General features: G+C 42.1%; 1 protein-coding gene across 4 annotated transcripts in view; it reads left to right on the forward strand.

Moving 5' to 3' along the window:
* Positions 1 to 24,115, forward strand: part of PDGFD (platelet derived growth factor D) — a 222,356-nt gene that overhangs the window by 150,328 nt on the left and 47,913 nt on the right. For all 4 annotated transcript variants that reach the window (XM_045895156.2, XM_045895155.3, XM_064577524.1 and 1 more), the window contains exon 3: positions 53 to 233. In XM_045895156.2, coding sequence (XP_045751112.1) covers positions 53 to 233 — 181 coding nt within the window. The remainder of the gene's footprint in view (positions 1 to 52; positions 234 to 24,115) is intronic.

Below are 24,115 nucleotides of genomic sequence, written 5' to 3' on the forward strand. Positions count from 1 at the left end.
TTCAAAGTCTCCTGTAATCAAAATACATTTATTTATGTCAAATTGAAACTAGGTATGATTTTGTGGAAGTTGAAGATGTATCTGAAACCAGTACCATAATTAGAGGACGGTGGTGTGGACACAAGGAGGTTCCTCCAAGGATAACATCAAGAACAAACCAAATTAAAATAACATTCAAGTCTGATGACTACTTTGTGGCTAAACCTGGATTCAAGATTTATTATTCTTTTGTGGTAAGTAGCCTAAACCACCCTGTGATTAAAAGCAGACACTGGTTTCATGAAGTATGGAGATATTTTCTGTGATTAAATGCAGTGGTGTGAGGGTGAACTTTATTAATTCTCGGTGGTATGCTGTGTTCCTACCCTACAGTCAACACGGTAAAGCTTTCTTCCATAAGGAACACCATTGTGGATCGATTAAGTCAACCCTTGGGTCCACACCTTTTGAAAGGAAGCATGGTAATTAGAAAAAGTAAAATAGTTGATAGTAAAGCAGTATTACCTTTGATTCAGCTAAAATAGGATAAATGTACAGCCAAAAAAAAAAAGGTAGTTGAGAGTTGACCATCTTTGGTTCAAAAATTGTCTATGTAATTCCAACCCCAGAGAAGAGTCTAAATGATTTTAGTTTAAATTCTGATCCAGACTGGGGAAGGGTCTATGTTATGATCATAGAGCCTCAGAGATAACAAGCCTCTTGAAGATCGTAAAGCCTCAGTCCGGACCCCAGAGTTGCATTCTGTTTGCTGCACTCATGCTCATGTGTGATCTCACCTCTTCTACAACACACCAGCCACCATCCCCAACTCTAAGTGGTTCTGACTGGGGGAAATTGCTCAGCCTCTTATTGAGTCAAAATCTACATCGTCGTTAATTCCGGTCACACGCCGTCAGGTGTCTGCTTTACTCACGCAGTCATTAATAAGACACTAGAAAGTTCCTGCTCGTTGTCAAACGCTCCGATAGGTGTCGTGGCTACAAAGGTGGGCAGGACAGACAGGGTCCTTGAACCCCTGGAGTTTATGATCTGGTGGGGATGACAATCAGTCACAAAGCCATGGGGAGTGAGAACAATGAATAATGAGTTAAGCTCCAGGAGACACTGGGATAATTTTACCTATTTGCTGTCTTAGATATCCATGAGTCCTTCATGTTCATAGCATGATGCCTTTTGTTTTCCCACGAACACATTTTATTCCCATTCAACTTGACTCTGGCCCTTTTCAAAGTATGGATATCAAAATAGAACACAGCGCTATGAATGGAGTCGATCTGTGGTTTTGCTCCCCTCTTATGTTAAATTTTGAATGGAAAAAAACCTTGCTTTTTATAGCTGATGTGGGTGGTTGTTTTTTGTTTTGTTTTGTTTTGTTTTTTACATTATAGTGAGTTATTAAATACTAAGTGAATTCTACATCAGAATAAATGAAAAAATAGCATGAGGTGACACTGATTCCAGTTTTAATTTGAAAACAATCCATCAAGCAAGATTTACATTATTGCAAACACACAGTGCTGCCCAGCATTAGAATTGAAGTGTGACCCTTTGATTTCTACATTTCTTTCTTTTATGTGTCCAGCGGTGCATCTCTTCTCTGCTGTTCATGGACAAAGCAGGCTTGGCATGTTGGAATGATGATGGATAGGCTTAGTGAAGGACCTTTTTTCCCTTAAAATACCAAGCACTATTCCTGCTAATGGATATACTTTTTGTAGAACTTCGGTTACAACTACATCGAATGGTCCGTAAGTCAGTTAGAAATACCCTAACTCTAATACAGTGTCTCTAAGGCAAAATAATTCCTTTTTTGGTTTTTTGGTAGAAAAGACAGTACAGGTATGGATTTAGGGAAGAATGAATTCTCCTGTTGGAGGTGTTTGGGGTTATGGTGTAGGCTCCTCACTCATTTACTAGCCAGTGGTAAGTGGCCTATTGAACAGCCTCTGTAGTCAGCATGGAAACTGGCGTCCTTCCCCGCTCTTACTCATTCACCTCCACCAGGACACTCAGTTGTGGGTTTTAGGAATGACGATAATGATCACTTCTTTGCGTATTTCCCTGCTGACCTCTTGGTCTGCATTCACTAAGAATAGCTCCGGGCTCCTTTTCTGCTCCTAAAAGCTTCTGGCACTAAATGTGACCACCTAGAGCCAAAATACTTTGGTGGCTGAATCCCCAGAGGTAGAGTGAGCGTACCCTTCAGGTGTGTATAGACTGTAGATCTCTGTGGCTTTTGATAAAACTTCCATTTGATTCTTGCTCAACAGGGATAGAAGATCACTATGGCTGAAGCAGTGTATTGGGAAGATCATTTTATTTGTGTTTAAGTTGTACTTGCAGAGACTTCAAAGCAGTGTTTATAACAGACTCTGCAGAGACTGGGCTTAAAGCCTAAAGTTGGCCAACTATAAGCTAATATGGAGACAGGGGGATTAAAAATAGCAAACCCTCTCTAAGTGTTATCTAAATTATTATTTTTACAATGTTACGCTGACCCAGAAAACTTCTTCTAAGGATTTTGCAAACCCTACCTTCAGGCATGGTAGGTTCCAGGGACGTTTGAGCCTGAGAGTAGTTCCTGAGGAGTCAGAGTTCGCTGGGAAGATGGCACATAGCCATCTCGATAGATCATGACCACCTCCCTTCTCTTCTCTTCCTTTTCACATCTCTGCTTCCCATGGAACATCTTTCTTCCTCATACCTCAGTGACCCTCCGGGTGTACAGGGATGTTCTCTGGGGCTGTAAGTAACAGGTGCCCAGGACCACAAGAGCCCTGTGCACTGGAATCAAATCTACGTGGTCTCAGCTCATATGTTTGGAATACCAAGTCCAGTGTTCATCTTTAGTCAGTTTGTCATTCCAGCAAAGTGTGGGAGACTAATGGTTAACATCAGGATCACTTATTTTTCGTTAGGAATGATTCATGTACTACAATTGTGTTTGATAAGCTTGGAATTTGACCTTCCACCTTTTTCTACAGCACCTGTCACAGTCTCTTTCAGAGAAGGCTGTGTGGCCTCATGGGACCAGTTTTGCCGTAAAGCTCCCTTTGGGTTGAATAAGGTTTCCCTACTTACTAATGGTCTGATATTAAACAAGTTTCTTACCCTTTGCTTTTACATCTGTAAAAGGAGGATAATAATTGGAGTTGGTGTGTGGTTTTTAGATGGTAACACATACTTAGTGGTCAATAAATAATGGCGTTAATGATCCTGCATTTACCATCACTAATTGTGTACATATCTGTCGCTTCAGATTAATGGTATCAAAAAAAAGTTCAACTGAGTAAATTTTACAGATTTTGTTGGCTTTATTCAATGATTCACTCATCACGTAGTGTCCAATCTAGCAGACATGAAGGGGCTCGGAGGAGGTGTGCAAACAGAAAGACTTTTATGGCAGAAGGCAGCAGGAATAAGGAAGTTATACTAGGCAAAAAACTGAGTTCATTACTGCAAGGTTACTTTTCCTTGGAAGATAGCAGGGGTCTATCAGGCAGATTGTATAACTAGTGTTGATCAGGAGATTCCTGACCGACTGGTTTAAGATTCCATTTCTGGGATAGCCAACACTGTAATTAAGTCTCAGTTTGGTAACATGGAGCTTAGCATAAGTTACTCCATTTTAAGCCTGTTGTCTTATTTTCAACAATGGTAATGAACTATTCAAGGGTAGGACAACTGTATTCCTGTGGGTATTCTACACATGCCTTCTACATGGCTAGCTAGTGTATTTAATGAGTTGACTCTATCCTGATAAAATATGATTCAATAGAACTGCCTAATTTCATTTTTTGCAGTCCTCCTCAGCATTCTTTCCTTAACTTTTACTCTACTGAGAATAGGTAAACTTCAGAGGGCACAATTATTTTCAAATACTTGTTAGCAAGATGTGATTGTCTAAATAAATGAGGCTCTCCCACCTCAAATCCAGTTTGTTGGGGAATGAATGGATGGGTTGTCAGGAATCTGTTTTTGAAGACCATTAAGTAGGTTATTGGAAATGTATCCAAATACAAGGCTCCCAGTGGATGCTTTTCAGAGAAGTCAACAACCATGGGTATGAATTTCAGGTCTACGGCTCACTGCAGTTTCTTCATCCATAAAATAATGGTAATACTGCCAGACATTAAGTAGTTGCAGGCATTAGATTAGAGAACTTTTGTAAACTGCCTAGAACTTATTAATTACTTAAATATCTACTATTCTTATTATCATTGGTATTATTATTAACATATCAGGTGACAAGTGAACTCCTCAGTCCTATACAAACAGCCCTGGTGTCAGTGAGGGGTATGCACATATATATATATATACACATCTAACCATAATCCCTTCCTCCCAACCAAGGTAGAAACATCTTACAGTACATTGTAACAAACATGAGAACTTTTGTTTGTGTGTGTGTACATGTGTTTAATGTAAGGTACATTTTTTAAAATTCAAAAACAAAAACATTAAGTCATTCAAAGCTATTCAAAAACTTTGTTTTTTATTAACAAATTGTAGGTTATTTCATAACTTGAAATTTGCTAGTACCTCTTATAAACAATTAAAAAGCAATTTTATCAGACCAGCTGCGTAACTATATATCTCTGTAGTTTGAATTAATTTTAAGTGGTGAAGTTACGATTTCCATTGATATTGAAACTCTGGATTGAATCATGGTTTTAGAAGGAAAGGGAGAAAGGAAAGAAGAAGAGAAGGAAGAGAAGAAAAAGGAGGAATAAAACAAAGGAGTTGAATAAGATAGGATTCTCAATTCCAACAACTTTTGCAGATTCTAATTTTTTTCAACTAAAACTTACCAGTTGGTTGAGCAAAAACAAACTAATGGTGTGGGCAATTCATCCTTATTCCCCGAAGCTGAATTCTCAGACAAAGCTGGAGAGTGAAGAACCTCATTCACTTTCTTTGTAAAATGTGTGGAAAGTCTTAATTTGCACAGTCAGATAAAAAATTGTTGGATATTCTGAACATGTATTGGAACTCTGGCCACACAGTCAGACTGTGTATATAGAGCCAAGGACGGTCAAGGTCAGGGTGGTGATCACACAGTAGCTGTCTCCATCAGTTTTTTCCTTATAAATATACCCTCCTGGAGGCTTGGGAGCTATATAGACTCTGATGTTGTTCGTTAAGTGCCTACGGAGAGCTGGGCCTGGCTCAGTGCAGCTCCCTGGAGACACAGCAGTGAAAAACACAGGCAGAGTCTCTGCCCTTGGGATCTTGCATGATAGTGGAAGGTACAGACAATAAACACATAAGTAAATAGGGAAGTGAGTACATATTTACAAACTATTTGAAGTTCAGTAAAAGCAGGAAAGAAGGTGAGTGATCACTGTGATGGGCAGTGATGAGGACCGGAGCCCAGTCCAGCTGGAGTGTCAAGGAAGATCCGTGGATGTGAAGTTTGCACTGAGACCTGGAAGATGGGCAGGAAACACACATGAGGAGCCATGAGCAAAAGGAACAGGAAATCCTAAGACCCTGAAACAGGAAAGAGAAGACCTTTCCCTTGACAGCAATAATTCTCTTGGTGCCTTGGGATTCAGGCTGCTGGGAGGGAGGACAGCACCTAACTCGTCTCAGCCAAGATGAGAAAGGAGATTCCGTGTCTTCATCTCAGCCCATCCTACTTTGCCTCTCAAGGGTTCCAGCACTTAGACAGTCAGCTAAGTGCAGATATGAAGAAAGTCTCAACAAGGCTTCAAACAAAGTGTGGGTCAGAGAGAAGACGAGGGGCACAGTCAGGGCCAAACAGGAGGGGAGCGGGGACGCCTGGGTGGCTCAGTTGGTTAAGCATCAGACTCTTGATTTCGGCTCGGCTCATGATTTGAGGGTCGTGGGATCATTGGGCTCTGTGCTCAGTGGGGAATCTGCTTGAGATTCTCTCCTTCTCCCTCTGTCCCTCCCCCCAACATGTGCAAGGGAGCTCGCTCTCTCTCAAATAAATAAATCTTAAACAAACAGGAGGGGAGCTGAGCGGGAGGGACAGATGCATGCTCTGAAAGCCCTAGGCAAGTGTCCCTGCAGTGGGCTGCCAGATTGGGAAGGCTAGTAGTTGCTTCAGTGGATGTGGGTTGAAACGCACAGTCTTACGGACAGAGTCTCATTGTTGCGCCATCTTGTAGGCGCGGGTAGATAAATGTTCTTATTTGAAATTTTACAAACGTCCTAAAATTTCACTAATTACGTTGAACATTTTGAAGTGAATTCATTATTTTAATCAGATTGCTTTCCTAAAACCTGAGCACATGATGAAAACTTTAATAGAATTCACAAGAGACTGAGGAGCAAAATTTAGTAGAATCTTGGAGCAAAGGATAATCTCTCAAGGGGTATGGTGAGGTCCAGAAACAAATTGTGGGTGAAGGGAATAAAGGAGAAGTTGAGCTGGGGAGCAGCTGGGGGTGGGGAGCAGAAGAGGAGCAGGTAAATTAAAAAAAAAGAAAGATTAAGGGAATAGGAGGAGACGAAAAAGTGAGGTGGAATGCACTCCCATGATACTATCTGGCCCTCCTGAATTCTGCATTTTTGCTGTCATACTTTGGCCTCAGTGCATTACTCAGCAGGCTTTTCACTGAGCATCTTCTACGTGCCGTGCACTAGGCCACATCTGGATTGAGAGTAGGGAAGAAAACAAAGTCCCTGCCCTCCTAGAAACTGCTAATTTGGCACAGATGAGGAGGAGGAGGATAATAGCATCCACCCACTTGGGTTACCGTGATGATTGAACCTATGAGGTGTTTAATTCAGGCCCTGCCATGCTGTAAGTAATCAGTCTGCTACTGAACCATGCACTGCATGAAGACTGGTTTCAAGAAGAACATAGAACAGAGTTGCAACATCTTCGAGATCTAGTGCCGAGGCCAACCTTCTTATTTTACAAATGAGGCAATGAACACAGGCTATGTACCTTGACAAATGAGACCGTAAACCCAGAGCGGTTATGAGTTTGCCTGTGGTCACAGAGCTCACACATAGATGCTATCCATGAGATACAAAAGCTGTGGACCCTCCAGGGAAAAGGAAATCTATCTAAAATCATGCATAAAATCTCAGGGAACCCCCCACCTCTCATCCACGATGTCCTTTGGGTCCATAGATGCAGCTCCGAGCCCCACACATACTGTCGGTGGGCGTTATCTGACTCTGGGAATGTTTTCTTCCACGTTGACTCGTCATTTCCAACGGTGTCTGAAATACTACTTTACCACTGTAATTCGTTTTGCTCGTGACCCCCATGTGCTCATCACATGAGCAGATGACTTCACGTGTGCTGAGTAAACACATCTCCAGCTTTGAGAGGGAGTTTAATGACACTTGGACAGTCCAGCATCCTGTTTATCTAGGGTGTGATTATGTGGCCACACTATGAGTAAACTTTCGTCCTTGAGACCCGGAAAGTTGTAGTGACTCTAAATGACTGTGCCTCTTTACACACCTATAACTTTCTGTCTATAACTGCTCTTCAATGCACTAATATTTTGGTAGCTGGAGAAAAAAGAAAAATGAAGGAAAAAGCTATTCAACTATATTAGAAAAGGCTTGCATATTTAAGATATGCCTAAAACAGAGCCCTATTTCTTTCTTAAAAAGCTATGAAGCAAACCTCAGTAAAAAATATCTCTACCTAATGTTCACTAATAAATAAATAAGAACTTAATGTGGATAATAAGAAAATGATAGTCCTGTGCTGGAGAAAGGCACACGATTATAAACCATTGGGCTTCGCAGTGAAGAAATGTGTGTGGGACATTGGGGGGCACACAGAAAGGAGGGGCAGTTGGAACTGGAGTTTATATTCCATCTTGACAGAAAGAACAATACATTTTCAGAGAAGTGACAAGACAAAGGAAAGGGACTTTGAGTTTGCAGGGTAGCAAACTGTGGGAAGGTAAATATGGGGGGGTGCTAATGGAAGCTAAGGGCCAGTTAGTCAGATTTGTTCTGTAGGTTTCTCTGGTGCCTCCAGGCTGGTAAGGGTCTAGAGTTGTCTCTGGTGATTCACTTCTGCCCTTTCTGGTAGAGAGAGGAGTGGGGAGCCCTTTAGAAATTTATATTCTGCTTCTAGGCAGATAGCGGAGGGCAGAAGTTGTGTCTCTTCTTCTCAGTTGCCCTCAGCTCAAAATACTCCTTATGCCAAAGTGACATATCTTGGGGTCACATTTTCTGTCCCCCACCATTGGACTGAGACAGGGAATTACCCCAGGAAAAGGGAATTGCCTAAATAAAGGCACAAAGGTGAAAAAACGGGGGCATTTCAGAATATCCTGATGAGTTCTCTCAAAACGTTGGAGGTTACAATTGCTAACCACTTACTATGCTTCCTTTATTCTACCCAGTAGAAAAGAGAGACAAGAAGCCAAAAAAATCACCAAAGCAGCAGCTTTATTCATGGTGTTCTAAGAAATGCCAAAGCCCAAGACTCTCTTGTAAAACTAGAGAACTTGTTGGGGACCCAAAGCCAGAGGCGCGTGTGCTACCCCTGAGATGCAGATTCACACCCAGGGCTTCTTTCGAGGAGTCTGGGGTCCAGAGAAGAGACTGGGGTACACTTACATGCCCCTCCCCCTGCACGGAAGATCGTAGGTCTGGTCCCAGTAGTCACAAACAGGCAGGACAGCTGGTAAGGACAGCAGACTCCAAGCGCACCAGTGCGCAGCAGATGGGCCAGGAAATGGAGGGGAGCTGAGACCCTCCTGATGGTTGGAGTCAAATGCAGGCAGCCCAAGAGAGAAATGGGGAAAGGGGATGTGGTGGAGGAAGCATAGGAGGGTAGAAGAAGTGATAAAGGGAAGGCATTTGTGATGAAGGAGACCAAAAATGTTTGTGGATGACTCCGTATCTGTGAACTGAGGCAGGAATACAGATAGAAGTGTTTCCCCTCCAGAAGAGCAAACAGAGAGCAGTGTGCTCCGTGAAGGGTCCAAGCCTACACTGATTTATGCTTGTGTTTTTCAATCATCTTTGGTGACAGTCCTTGGGAACTCAATCCCACCCAGCTCTGGTTCTAAGGAGAGCTGGTTGACCTGCTCCCTCTCTGTAGAGATCAGCCACTTTGGGAAGTTGAAGGTCCCGAGAACTTCAGGGCAATGCCAGTCTCCTCTCTCAGCTAAACAAAGGAATTCGAAATTAATCATATAGACAGGACTCATCTCGTCTTGAAAATACCTGCCCTTAGTGTCCCCTTTATCAGTGAGAATGTGACCCATTAAGGCCGATCTCCATTCAACATTGCTTCTGTCACCTGTGAAAATATTGAGCTACAGATTCCAAGTGACTCTTTCCTTATTTTGCAATTGAAAATTGGAGGCAGGCAGGCAAAAAAAAAAAAAAAAAAAAAAATCAAAAAGAGATTAAAAAGGCATGGAGCCACCTCTGGAAGAGAGAGATATATGAATAAATAAGTAATCATTGCTTCTTGGCTGGGTCCTGCTGATCCCTTCCTGATTAATCTCTCTACCTCCTGTCTCCCTTACCTTCAGTCTGTCCAGAACATAACTGCCTGCTAAAGGAGAGCTGGGACCAAATCACTTTCCAGCTGAAACTTGTGAATGACTTCCAATTTCCTATGAACCTATGTCCAAACACCTCACTCCAGTACTGAGAGCCTTCCTTGTTCTGATCCCAAGCTAACATTCTAGCTTGGGAGAAAGAGAAAACATTCTCTTTTCCCTATACATTCTTCATTCCAGACAAAACAGCACTATTCCCTGATGACCCAACTACCTCAGGATTTTCTGCCTCTCATCCCTGCTATTTTATTTTCATTTCTATATCTATACCTGTCCTCAAAAATCCAAGCCCTCTCCGGTCAAAGCATATTCAATGTCAAAACTAGTACCTGTCCTTAGCTCATTTCCCTGCACTCCCTCCTCCCAGCTTGTTGGTCTTTATCAACATTACAGTTTTTCAAAGAAAAAATAATGAACACATATCCCAGATAGTTTGGGAAATATATAGAATAGTAATAAAGAAAAAAGAAAAAAAAAACACCAGTAGTTGGGTGCAAATATAACCTCTGTGAATATTTTGATGTCTTTCTTTCCAGTCTTTTTTTTAATTCATAAAAACCTTTGTACACATCTCACTGTCTCTCCTTGAGGGTAGGGAGTGGCTTGTTCCAGAAGGTCTGTCACAGGGTATTGTTCTAAGTAGGTCTCAAGATGTTTAACTGAGCTGAACCAACACGTATTCATTGAGCTCCTATGATGCATCTCATAGTTTGGAGTAAAAACATTAAGAAACAATCCCCAGAGATGCACAAAGAGAAGATGTACTAACAGCCCATTGCCTGTTTTTTTCCAGACTTAAGACCTGAGAGATTTGCAGTCATACCAACATACCAGTGGGCCTTAGCTGTTTTGGTCTAGGACTCACTGGGCATTGGAGGGCTGGACGTGAGGATGGAAGAGTGGGGGCCATTGTTGGGGTCAGAGATCAGGGGGACTGTGGCGTGGAAGCCGGTATTCTGATTGTGAAGTCTGTCTTGTCAGCCTCACGGAGCATATAATTGCATCAGTAGCAGCCTGACCTCAGCCGTTCTTACCTCGACTGTGTAACTGGGACATCGTAGCAGACATGGTTCGGGTCCTCTATTTCTCATGAAGAAAATCTGCAGCCTGGAAGACTCAGGGCTTCTTACAATGGAAAAGTGGTCTTTGGGGTCCTGATATTCTGTCACGCTCAGGGTCTTTCCCAAGGCCTCCAGAGCTTTCCAGGTTTTTAAGACACTCCAAAGCCATTCCTTTGGTTTTTTGAGGCTTTCCGTACAGGACAGAGGATATATGAATCAGAAACACTCAAGTTCACATCTGTGTATTACCCGTGAGACCTAGGATGCACATTTAGACTGCCCAAGCGGCTGTTTCTTCATGTGCAAAATGGGAAGGCTCCACCTGTATCATAAAGCTGCTCAAGGATTACCTGTAGGGTGTCTGGGTTGGATGTACAGTTTGTGTACAACAGATGGACCTATTACTAAAAATATCTTTGGAGGGTTATAATGAAATTAAGTGGTCCAAGGTTAAGAGGTCTTCTGTCTGCACCGCTGTAATGGAATACCATAGCCTGGATGACTTAAAAGTTGTTTTTCACAGTCTTGGAGGCTAGGAAGTCCAAGTTCAAGGCAAATTTGGTGTCTGTTGAGGGCCCACTTCCTGGTTCATAGTTGGCTGTCTTTTTGCTATAACCTCACATGGCAGGAGAGGTAAGAGCTCTCTGGAGCCTCTTTGATAAGGCACTAATCACATTTGTGACTGAATCACCTCCCACAGGCCCCAGTACCATCACACTGGGGGTTAGGTTGCAAGATACGAATCTGGGGGACACCGCAACTGAGTGTGTACAGCATGTTAAACCAGACGAACGCTGGGGAGATCATCGGCCTGACAGGTCAGCCCTAGGAGCAGTTATGCAGTGTGATTCCGGTGCCTAGCTGAAAACCTGCATGTACCCTGAGTCAGATTTGGGACGTAAGCCAAAAACCCTTAATGGCTCTTCTTCATTAGGCTATCTTAGATCCACACCTTCGTCCCTTTTGAACTGTTCATGAAAATATCTTGAAATATACCTTCAATATAAAAATTCTAATTTTAGTAGTATATTTGGATTTGAAAAGTCCTGATGTCACTGCTGTGACATCACCTAATTCTACAAAACAGTGTGCAGATAGCCCCTAAAATATTTCTTTGGCTCAAAGATAGGCCACAAGTACTCAATGGGATCTTCTGGCAACATTTCGGGGGGAAGAATGCTAAATGCTAAATGCTGAAATGCTAAAACTGGCTATTTTTACAAGGAGAAAAAGACCTTGAACCACCTAGTGTTTTAATCTCTACAATAAATATCTCTAGAACAGACAAGAAAGAAATATGAATTTGTAATAGAAACTTACTTCATTTAGCCCTGAGGATAACCTGGATAGGAAAGTTTTTTTTTTTAATTGTTACAAAATATTTATAAATGCAAAGTCTTAACCAAAAAATCATTTCTGAAGGAAAAACACAGTTATAAAGGCAGAGCTCTAAATTCACATTTCAGGCTAGTGCCTAATTTTTTATTTAATTAGTTACGAAAAACAACTGTAAACGATCCATTTTCTTCTGTGCCTTTTGTAAGAGCCTCCCTTGTGTAACAAAAATATATGCTATCATCAATATGAAAATAAAATGGTTATTTCAAAAGCCCACTTGTAGGCAGAATGACAAAGATCTTGTTTTTTGTGTCCCCAGTTTCCTTTTGAAATCATCTACAACCCTGACTCCCACTCATCTCACCTCGGCCCAAAAGGTTCTTTCCTCACAGATCAAAACCACTAGCAGATCTCTCATGTAGGCCAGGCTTAAATTACTTCTCTGATTAATTCGATCACTCATTTATTCTACATGCATTCTTGTGGATCTCCATCTCTATGTCAGGGTTCAGGCTGGGTCCTGGGGATGCAAATAAGGTGGGAAACCTGCCCTCAAGACAGTCAGGTTAAGCAGACATGATGTGATAAGCAATGACTGAAATGAAAAAGAAGAGGCTGTGGGAGGGAAGAACAGAGAAAGTAACTATGTCTTTGGAAAGAGAAGGTGGTCAGGATATGAGTCACAGAAGGAGTAGTAACAGACCCAAGGAAGAGGGGGGAATCCTTCAGTCCACGCCGAGGGATCAAAATGAGTCACTGACTGATAACAGCTTAAAGCCTTACCCATCCCAAGTTACTTGCATTTAAAAGTGATAAATCCTAAAGCTAAAAGGAAGAAAATCAACCTAAGGCATTTTAGACTTAAACACGTAGAGCATAATTTAGACAGCATGAAGCATCCCAGTTCGAAGAAAATGACTCTTAATCAAGTGTTTGCATTAGAACCACCTAAAGATTTTTTTTTTTTTAAATATAGGTGCTCAGAACTTTCCCCGACTTACTGAATCAGAATCTCAGGGAAAGGGTGTGCAAAACGCTTATTTATCAGAGCTCCTCAGCTGATCCTGATGTGCTGCCCCATTAAGAACTATTTCCCTTGATAAGAATGCTTAATCTAGAAGCCAAGCTTCAGAATCCACCCTCTTCTCTGACGATGCCATCCCTAAGTCCGCGTTTGCTGCTCCTTTCACCACTTTCATAGCACTGAGTTCACCAGAGCTGTTTTACAACACTTACGTTGTGTGTGGACATTTCATGTCATCACGGGACTAGGAACACTTCAAAGACAATGACAAGCCTTCATTAAATTGTGTCTGTTACCCTGCATCACTTATTGGAGAGGCACGTGTTAGTGAATGTTCCTAAATGAATTAATGTTCAGTAAGTTCCTGGAACACACTCTGAACACTTACTATGTGCCTAGCACATAGTAGGATGAAATGAGATAAGATATGGGAAAGCACTTTGTAAAATGTAAATGCACCACGTCGTTTTGAGATATTGTAACAAACTACCGAGTGTGCTTCTTAATTCCATTAAGTAGCTCCATAGGCTATAGCGTTCTGTCATTGAATTCCACACTTCGCACCAATGTCAATATATTTAAGCCCCATAAAAAGAGACCTCTTGATTAATGAGTTTTCTTAATTCCACACTACCTTCAAATTAAACAGCGTGCTAGTTCATATCTTCCGTTAGTTAATTTTCTGTGTGGAGGCCTTAGGAAAGGGGCCACTTTAAAAGACAGTGTTCAAGTTGTGATATGTTCATGAGAAAGAAAACAAAGCAGCTCCCGTACCTTATAAACACCATCCCCGTTCCTTGCCCATTTTTTTCTGTCAGTAAACCGGATTTCATTTTGAAGACACCATTGCTCTGACCTTCAGTTAAGAGAACATTTCTTCTATTTTGCTATTTAAAAAATTTTTGTTGTGACAGAGAAAATAGATTTAACAGTGCCTGTTTGTTTGCTCAGGTGTTAGCAATGAGAATGAGACATTTTATGATGTTTTGGGAGGGCACCTGCAGCAGCCCCATCCCCCCACCATCTCCTAGGCTGTGGAGAGCTGGGAGCTTGTTGTTGTTTGTATATATAGTATTGGCCTTCTTTTCCCCTGTTCTCATGATCGTATAACCTCTGCTTTAATTTCTATAAACCTGCTTCTTGACACATTTCAGGTTTGAATGGCTCCATCCTCATCTTATTTAGACTGGTGGCCTTTGGCAATCACATGTTTAAAGGAAAAGAAAAATTTCTATACAGAATATATCCCATTATCCTCAAATACATAATAAGTGATAATTGGTCCTCCCAGCCCTGCCCTGATTTTCTAGGTAGAGGAGGACTGCCACTAAGCTTCATTTCTAGACGTGGTATATTTGAATGAAAAATACCAAAATGCAGCAAAGTAATAAGCATGTTATCTGATGCATCTATGTATACTCAGATACTCTAACTGCCAAGAGGGCTTCGAAGTGGCTGGTCCGACAAGTAATCATGGAGAACCTGCTGTGTGCTTGGTACGTTGGAGGATTCCAGGGCCCCGGTCCAGCTTTTGAAGAGAAATTAAAACAACACTTAACAGTATCATCAGTGAGGATGGAACAAAGATTATGAAGGAGGTGCAGAATAGTGCTGTGCAGTCACTTCAGGGCTGGACGGCATTTCCTCCATTGCTGGAAGTGGTGGTACCTCAGGAGAAGGGAGCACCTCTCACAGAACTCTCGTGTCCCGCCATTTGGAGTCCCCATTCTATCCTGGTGTGGGCTGGGCAGCAGAAGAAAACACTGAATGAGAGTACAGGCATTGTCTTTTCTCTTTGTACTTGGAAAAATGCAACTCCCTTTTTACCTCCCTAACTCCTTAATCTCTTTCTCTATGAGCCCCCCCCTTTTTTTTTCCTTTTTTTTCTATCACTCTGCCTAAGTCTGCCATAATCTCTTCCCTTCCTTGTTTCTCTGCCTGTAGGATTGTCACTGAATCCCTTCTTTCTTCCTCACATCAGCCTAAGAGACCTTTCTGAGTCTCAAATCCAAATAAATACGCCACTCCTCTGCTTTAAACCTTTCGGTGGCTGCCCATTATCTGTGACAACATCCAAATGCTAACAGAACAACAGATCTTTTCTGTCCCTTAGCTGTAGCCTGGCTGATCTGTCCCTGGGTCTGCAGCCACACTGTGTATTGGAGATTGCCAAGAATAGTTGTGGTGTGTTCACAGCCTCTGCAAGTTAATGAGGCTTCTTTTGCTTAGAGAAGGCTCTAGAATTTGAATGCAGACTCTGCTTCTGCTCAGATTTGGGGGCTCTCAGTGAGACTTCCAGCTCCCCAGACCTGAGCCCTCTCATTGAGGGCTCACGGTGAGTGCCCGACTGTCAACACCACAGATAGAATGTGCTGTTGGCAGAGGACGGCACATAGTGGGTGTGCAGGACTGTCGCCTACTTCGGATCTTTCAAAACTCCTTTCCAAGAGCCACCTCTTCGTTGGGCCTCTTCTCCCTCCCCCGTCGGAAGTGACCCTTCCTCCTGCCTACACAAGACTCCCATTCTGTATTCTTCCAGTGAGTCTTCCAAGACTGTATTGTTCCAATGAGCGACACTTGTTTTTACACGTTAAGCTAACCCTGAACTTTCACAAAGGCCAGGGTCCTGTTTTATTGATTTCTGTGCCTTGGCAAAGCTCCGTGCACATTGTTGACACTCACGGTGTATATTCCAGTGAGTGAACTGTTATTGCCAGACTTTTTTTTTTTTTTTTAAACTAAAGCATGGGTTATTTATTTATTTTGACAGAGAGATAGAGAGCACAAGTAGGCAGAGAGGCAGGCAGAGAGAGAGGGAGAAGCAGACTCTCCACTGAGCAGGGAGCCCGACGCGTGACTCGATTCCAGGACCCTGGGATCATGACCCGAGCCGAAGGCAGCCGCTTAACCGACTGAGCCACCCAGGTGCCCCTATTGCCAGACTTTTGTGACAATTTCTTCTGACATTGGCCTGTTCACTGAAGCCACACAGACAAAAACTGGAAGCAGCCTTTCAAGTTCTCCGTAGGCATCCCCAGGTCACGTGCAGTCCGTGGAATCAATGAAGTATGCCCATGTTTATGCCGCTAGACAGCAGACTTCTCACTCTAGATCTGTATGTCTTGAACTGTTGAAATATTTGCACCATCCATTTCACCTGCTGTCATTGGTTCAGAGAATCAGATGTGAACCTATCACTAGGACATTCTTAGAAAGGGGTCTGGGGTGCCTCTCCCAGGGGAGGCTTTGCATTAGCCTACCGATACCTGTTGTTGAGTTTTCAAACACTGAGCTTCACAATCTCATTCCCTAAGGCCATGCGGCCTGGGTATCCACGGCTCCTGTTTTTGATAACCAGTCCCAGCCCAGCCCTCTTGCAGTGGCCTTCTCCACAGAACCCCGGAGGTGTCAGGAGGAAGAACCAAAAGATGAGTTTATCCAGTGGCTCCTCCCACGCTTGCCCCCTTGCTCTAGCAGTGGTTCTCAACCAGGGGTGATCTCTCCCCCCGCCCCCACCCTGAGATGTTAGACAACGTCTGGGAACATTCTTGGTTGTCACAACTGACAGGGCAGTGGGGGGAATCCACTGGCATCTAGTAGGTGGAGACCAGGAACGCTGGTCAGTATTCTACAATGTACAGGTCACCTCCTTTCCCGACCCCAGCAAAAAATTATCCAGCTCAAACTGTCAATAGTGCTGGGTTTCAGAAATTCTACTCTAAGCCTTTTCTACACCTTTTATTGCCCAAAGTGACCCTTGTGATTTCCTGGAGTATTTTAGAGACAGGGCTTTGAGGAGAAATGGGAACAGAAGACCTGTTAGGACTTAAACAAAAAGGCAAGAAGGGGAGGGGTTTTGTGAAGTAAGAGAAAGTTGGGGAGATTTGCACAAACCACAGCCTCCTTTCACCATTTCCTCATTTGTATGACCCTCTTTACTGTGAGCATGCTTTATGCCATATTTTCACGCCGTGAGTATTCCCAAAGTGGGCAGTACATCTGAAACTGATGTAACTAAGAACCTGGGGGTGTGGTAAGCATTACAACTCAAGGGTTCTTTGCTGCTGTAATATCTGTGAAGTAAGAAACAGCTTTATGGTGGGAGAATTCCTTAATAGGTTTAAATGGATCTTACACATGAGATGGAATATTGAAACAAAGATAAAGTGTTAGGTTCTCGTTCCTTTGGCAAATGTTTGAAATTTACAACAAATTTTTACATAGCCAAGGATTTTATGAGGTATAAATATGTATGTAATATAACTGAGGTTAGCATAAATGATTAAGCAGCTATTTTCAATGTGTCAGAGGTACCAAATATCTCTTGTTTTTAATCCATTGCCTATCCATTCCCCATAAATTGTCATATAAGAGAAGATTAGTTAATAAATGCCCATAAGCAAAAGGATTGGAGTTTAATAAAACATGAAAAAGTGACATATTCATAAATGGCTAAAAGAGAAGATTCTACTACCGGATTGACATCAATAAATAAAATAAAATTCATTACTGCTCTCTCATCAGCTTTCAAAGGCAATGAGTTTATGACTAGATGTATGTACTTCCAAGTACATTGTAAAGTGGATTAAAATTCTAACTGGTTTATTGCTTTTTCCTCTAAGCAGTTTCCTTATAGCAAGCTCAGGATAGTAACTTATTAAGTGTGATTTTCATAAACTATAATCCAAGCAAAACAAAGGGTTTACAAACTAGAGGCCTTTTAGAAAAATAAAATCAAAAGAGATTGAAATCATAAACATAAAATGAAAGCTGGGTTAGGAATATGTTCACATAGAAGACAGATGCTCAGCAAAAGACACGTAACACTTCCAGAAGCACAAATGGGTAACCCGAGCGGGTCATTCATTTTACTGTCCATCACAGCAGTTGGGTGGATTTCTTTCCAAAGGTGTATCTTTGAATACTTTGTCTACTCTGGTGTGAAATGACTTACACGATGGCTTTTCCACTATTTCCACTGTGAGGCCATTCCACAATTTAATAGATATCACTATTGGGAAAACTTTGTAGATACGGAGCCTACATTTTGTGTTATTCAATTTCATGCCCTGACTGCTAGTTATTGCCCCCAGGGAACATTGTAAACAATTCTTTCCCTTCATGGTGATGTATTTTGAATTCTTGGAAATTTGTGTCATATCCCCCTAAGTAACTCTGAAAAATTTTATACATCGTGTACTTCAAGTACTTAATTCCTTTGTCAATGAACAGTATATTTAGTTTTTATAATCTTGTCTTGAAAATCATTTTCCTCAGTCTGTTCATCAATCAGCTCTTCCTGAATTCCCACAAGTTTGTCACCATCTTATACAAAACTACTCACAAAATGATTTGGTAATCGGATTCCCATTTTGCCAAATGCACCGCACACACCAACAATTGATTCCTAGTTTCAAATAGTAGCGCTCTTGTGTCTCGGTGCCTTTGAAATATCTCAACAGTTACCAGTTCCCTCCATAGCTTGTTATCACTTGCTGTATTTTGCAGTGGAACTCTCTCCTTTAAAATTTCAGGGAGAGCAGATACAATTCTAGATTCAGTGATACCAAAAAAGTCAGAACAACGTTTTATAAAGACCCATTTATTCCATATTCCATACGATACCTTGTAATAGTGACTTGGCATCAATGATTGATATTTAGAGGTGATTTCACTAATGTCTGTGTTCTTCCAAGTTTGAGATGTTTTATATCCGATGTAATAGTAACATTTCTGTATAAAGAATGTCTGAAATCCACTGTACCCTTCCCCCTACAAGGAACCTATCCATGTACATTATACAAGTTAGCGAAAGTTACCGAAGGACCTTTGTCAGGTAAATAATTTAATTCCTCTGAAATGTATAGTGTCTATAATTAGCACAGCCATTTTTGTTCCATTTCTTTCAGATTGATGAAACATGATCACCTATGGCAGGGAAACTCTCCTTTTAAATTCTTAAGACTTTTTGTACTTTTTAATATCAGTGTTTCCTGTTTTGTGAAATGATCTTGCCTTTTCGCAACATTTCAATTTTAGAGTTCTCAAGTTCCAGAATTAACATTATTTTGAAAACCAGTTATCGTTTTGTCTCAATATTTTATTGCTACCTGAATCTATATTTTTTTTGCCCTAAAAGAAACCAATTATGTGTAGTGAATAAATTTTCAAAAAGACTTTGACCCAGAGTTACATCTATGGGAACCTTTGCAATATCTTGAATTTCAATACTAAAAGCTCCTGAAGGAGTAGTTCTGATATCAAAGGACAGAAATATAGAGAAAATATTCTTTTCACATGGCCTTGAAATAGTTGAATTAGTCACCCACTACCCCACCTTCAGAGCATTCATGTTAAGGGCAATACCTTAATAACTTACTAAGAAGAAAAACACTTTTAGAGATAAAACCAAATGTCAACAGTGGTCTTGCTGCCAAGAAAGTGACTTTATAGAACCTTTAGTTGTCACACATTTAGAAATGTTTGCGAATAGAAATAATTATTAACCCATAAGCCAACATCTAACTTTATGCCACCTTTATGAATAAAAATAGCTTAAAAGTGAGTTGGCCACTTGAAAATATGTTCTTTAAAGTTACTAATCAAATTCCCGCTTCATAGATAATAGATCTTCATTAAGAATTTGATAAGGACAAGTGTCACATCATGCCTTTGGAACTCAGTCATTTTTCAAGTCTTTATGGAGAGCCTGATATGTTCCAGGAACTATATTAGCTCCTGTGGACGCATGAAAATTAATGAAAAGTACACTGTAAGTCTTTCTATACTCTGGGAACACAGAGGAGGCAGCATCTACGGATCAGAACTAATAGTGCTTCTCAAAGGAAGTGATTTCATTTGTGTTCTAAACGATAAGGCAGAGTTAGCTAAAGGGAAAGGGTTGGGGGAACTTTCCAAGCAAAGGGAGTGGCCTCGGCAAATTTAAAAGGGCTGATAAAGCACGGAATAATTCTGAGAGCCCAGAGGCTTAATAAGAGCGACTCACTGGAAATCGTAGAGGAGAGGAAGAGGGAACCAGATACTAAAGGTTTTGATGTACTCATCAAAGGACAACAAGCTATTGAGAACCTCTGAGGGATTTGGGGTTTGGAAGTTGCATGGGTGGGGGAGCAATTTTTGTTTTGATTTTACTTTTGGCGACCAATATGACAGACCAGTGGAGGTTAGATTGCAGTTGGATATGAATAGAGACAGACTAGTTAGGGAACTATCATAGAAATCCACAAGAGATGTGATGGACTTCTGACTTAAAACTTGGGGTAGAAGACATGGTTTTGAAGGATTAAGCATTATGATCTGAAGAATTTAGTGACTAATTGGAGCATATTTCAGCATGACACTGAGGTATATGATATACAACAAGTGAAGGTGATTGTATCTTTCTAGGAAAGGGGACAAAGGACAATGAGCAGGTTTTGTGGGAATATTGATGAGTACCATTTTGGACATGATGAGTTTGAAGAGCTTAGGGGACATCCATGGGGGCGGGGGGCGGGGGAGCCAGAGGGAATGTGGCAAAATGATCTAATTCTCAGCAAAGATTTCTTGGCCTGGCATATGGAGTTAGGTATCATCCATATACATATTACTGCTGACATCACGAAATTCAGTGAGTTTAACCAGGTACCAAGTATCAAGTATCAGAATCCTGGAAAACACTAACATTTTAAAAGACATTAAAAGACAGGAATCCAGAGAAGAAATAACGTGGAGAAGTAAAAGGAGAACACCAGAGCATAATACCAAAAAGCCAAGGGAAGCGATGATTATGGAGGGCATCATCCACAACGTTAAATGTTAGAAAGGTGTCAGGTAAAACAAAGGCTATGGAAAGGGTGCATTGGCTTTGGAAATTCAAAAGCTATTAAAAATATTAATAAGAGTGTTTTCATTGGAACAAGAACCAGGCTGCCATGGGATGAAAGATGGACCAGAATTGCAGTCAACACCAAGTGTAAGCTATTATTTCAAAAAGCTTGAGTGTGAATGGATGCAAATTTAAACAAAAGATACCTAGAGAGGAGGTTTGAATCAGGAAGATACTTTTAAGATGGTAAAGAGACTCAAACATCTTTTATAGGTTGGACGGACAGGTAACTAGAGGAGAGGGGTGTGGAGATATAAGAAAGAAAGGCAACATGGTGTGCTGGGTGTGTGATTTTCCTCCAGCAGAAATCCAGATGTTGAAGAATGATGGGATTGCTCCAGAGGACTTTGGCAGTGTGAGGGCTGAGGAACAGCTAGGTGGTGAGGGAGTACTGATAAGAGAGGACTGGAAGTGATGGACTACAAGGCCTCTAAGATCAGTAGAAGGCCGATAACTTGGGGGGGCGTGGAGGTATTGAGTGTCTGGAGGGCTCATTGAGGTTAAAGACAGAGAGAGAGCAGCAAGAGCTCAAGAGCATATGAAATTATAGAGGTCATGGCCACAGGGTGCATGGTGCCTTTAAGATTTCGGACATAGAAGGGGCTGCTGGAGTGGGGTCACCAAAGAGATGAGTCAAAGGACCTCAGATGAAGGGTATTCGCCCTGCTGTCTACATGGACTCTGGCATCATTCAGGGTGATGGCAGCAGGAGGTGAGGGCAGATACTGAAACGTAGATGCCGCCATACTCAGTGAATGTGGGGACGTGACCAGGACTTCAGGAGAAGCAAGAACGTAGCAAATCGTGAGGAGAAGAAGAATTACATAATCAGGAACGGCTGCGGGTCTTGAGTCTCAGAGGAGGTGACCATGTACGTGTTTGTATATGCCTGCAGTGTCTTTCAAGGAATGTGTCAGAAGCCAGTAATGTGGATGGCCTCTGATGGGCATCCTTTCTCTAACTTTGAGATTTGGGGCCACGGGAATGTATTGTACGGAAAATATCAACGGTTTGGTGGTACCAGGATGGAGGCCAGCAGAAGGCCAACATTTCCCAGCCTGGCAGGGATTTCAGAGGGCCGCTCTCCTGCCGGCCCCGAGGGAAGCTCCGTCTTCAGAGGGGAGCAAGGGGGCGCTCAGGGAAGGGTCTGGGGTCTCGGGGGCGTTCGTCCACGGCGCTGCCAGTCGCCTCTCAGAAGCCATCTCATGCTTATGGTGCCCCATTTTGAAATTAATCTACTCCGATGTTTTTAGACTGAAAATACTCAGCCGGTGTCAGAAATCCAATTTAAAGTTTTCCTTTTTATTTTGGAAGAGAATATGGAGCCCAGGTTAAAACAGCTCCCAAAAGCAATATTCTTTACGGCGTACAATAAATCATCAGCTTTCCATCCCATCCGTAACCTTAGTAAGAAGTTGGCAGAGGATAATGTAGTGCTCTCTTGAGAGCAAAGACTCTTGTTAACTTATATTCTTATTTTCTATAAAAGTTTATGGCTTTTTTGTTGTTGCTATTGCTCTTAAAAGAATAGTATCTTCCACTTAACACAGGAGAGTGAAGGATTTTGTTGACGTTGTTGTTGATTCTGATGAAGTCTAAGATATGCCTTGGCTGAGTAGGGAGGAGAGCGTAGACGAGGCCCCCGGCGGGTGAGCGAAAACGAATGGAGCCCTGGAGGGCAGCAGAGCAAATACCTAGCTTCCGGAACCCAGCTTTATCTGATGGCGTGGTTAAAGAGGCTGTTGTTTTGCCTTGAGCAGTCTTTCTTCCGTCCTCCCCCCCACACACAGCCTCTCCCCCATAACGCAATGGGAAGCATCCTGCACAGAGCTGAGAATACAGTGATTCTAACTGGATGGGTTTTGCCTGACCCAACTCGTTTTGGCTTCTGTATGTTCCGTACTGGGGCACAGTTCTCTCTCCACATCATAAGGAAACAGGAGAAAGCTCCCCTCCTTTTCCTGTTTTCGCTGAGAATAGCTAAGTGCTAGAGGCAGAAGCCCTCAGTACTGTCCCCATGCTGAGTCAGGTTGTGGGAGGGACCCCCAAGAGCAGCCGGACGTTCTGCCATTGTTTCCTTTCCTATTCAGTCTGCTGGGGGCGGCGGCGGGGGTGGGGGGGATGCTTTTCTTTCCTCCAGCCTGGATATCAAGAAGCCGTGAAGTGTCAGGGTTTTCATGTTCTTCCTGAGGCTGAGGAGGCCTCCTCTAAACCTGTCAGTCAGGATGACAGGGGTGCACCAAAGACTTCTTGAAAGGGCAGTGAATTTCACATTGGGGTTGAGACTACTATGGTCAGCATTTGAATCCAGTAGATGGTGTGAGCTGGATCATGAACTCAGCCTCAGGAAGAACATGAAGCCCCCTGGCCCACCATCCCCCTCCCTGCCATGGGTACCGGATTCTTCTCTGCCCATAGACCGGGGCTTTGGGTTTCAATGGTCTCATTTCTTCCCATAAGTATTCCATTAACATAGCAGGTACACACAGCGTTGTGCAAAACGTGGCATCCAATTCAAATAAAATCAAAGGGGGCTTGTGCAACTATTGGATTTATTTTATTTTATTTTTTGGATTTGTTTTAAAATAGAGCTTCCATAGCTAGAAATGAAGACTACCGGCTGACCATTTTTGATGATAAAAACAGTTGTTGCATTTTGCAGGGCTGTGAACTACATGACCCCTAATGTCCTTCCTAACTTAATGCTTTACATGAAAGGAAGACACATAATATACTACTTATATAGTATGTGTTTACTGTGTCTTCGAAAGAGGACTTTAATAGACGGCTCTTAGAGTCATCCTAAATGATACAGAGTTTCTTCTGGCTTCTCACATGTCAAGTGCAGAGAGAGCAGAGTACATGCAGTTTGGTGTCTGTCAAGGCCTGTGTATCATTTCATATAAAATAAGGTTTTCATTCACAGATGATTTATTTTAAATGCCAGTGATTTTCCCTGGAGGGAACTGATATTGGAAGAAGAAATAGTGTTTTGCGAATACATCTAGTATGAGATTACCTCCCTTTTCATTCTACCACTCTGTGGACTCTCTACCTTTTTGAAATATAACTATTACCTGAGATAATATCAGGGGACATATTATGAGAAGTGAACACTGGACTGCACTATCTTTTGGATCAGAACTTGGGCTGGGATAAATTTGGAAGTAGCACCTGGATTCGGGGTGAACGCATACCTCACTCCCACCCTGGACCAGGAGTACCGCTGCATCTGGCTACCTTCTGCATGGACCCCCCGTTCCCTGTGCACATTGTAGGG

This window comes from Mirounga angustirostris, unplaced genomic scaffold, assembly GCF_029215605.1.
Source record: "Mirounga angustirostris isolate CCGP_5_RB_7025 unplaced genomic scaffold, mMirAng1.0.hap1 SCAF_13, whole genome shotgun sequence".
Taxonomy (NCBI): Eukaryota; Metazoa; Chordata; class Mammalia; order Carnivora; family Phocidae; genus Mirounga; species Mirounga angustirostris.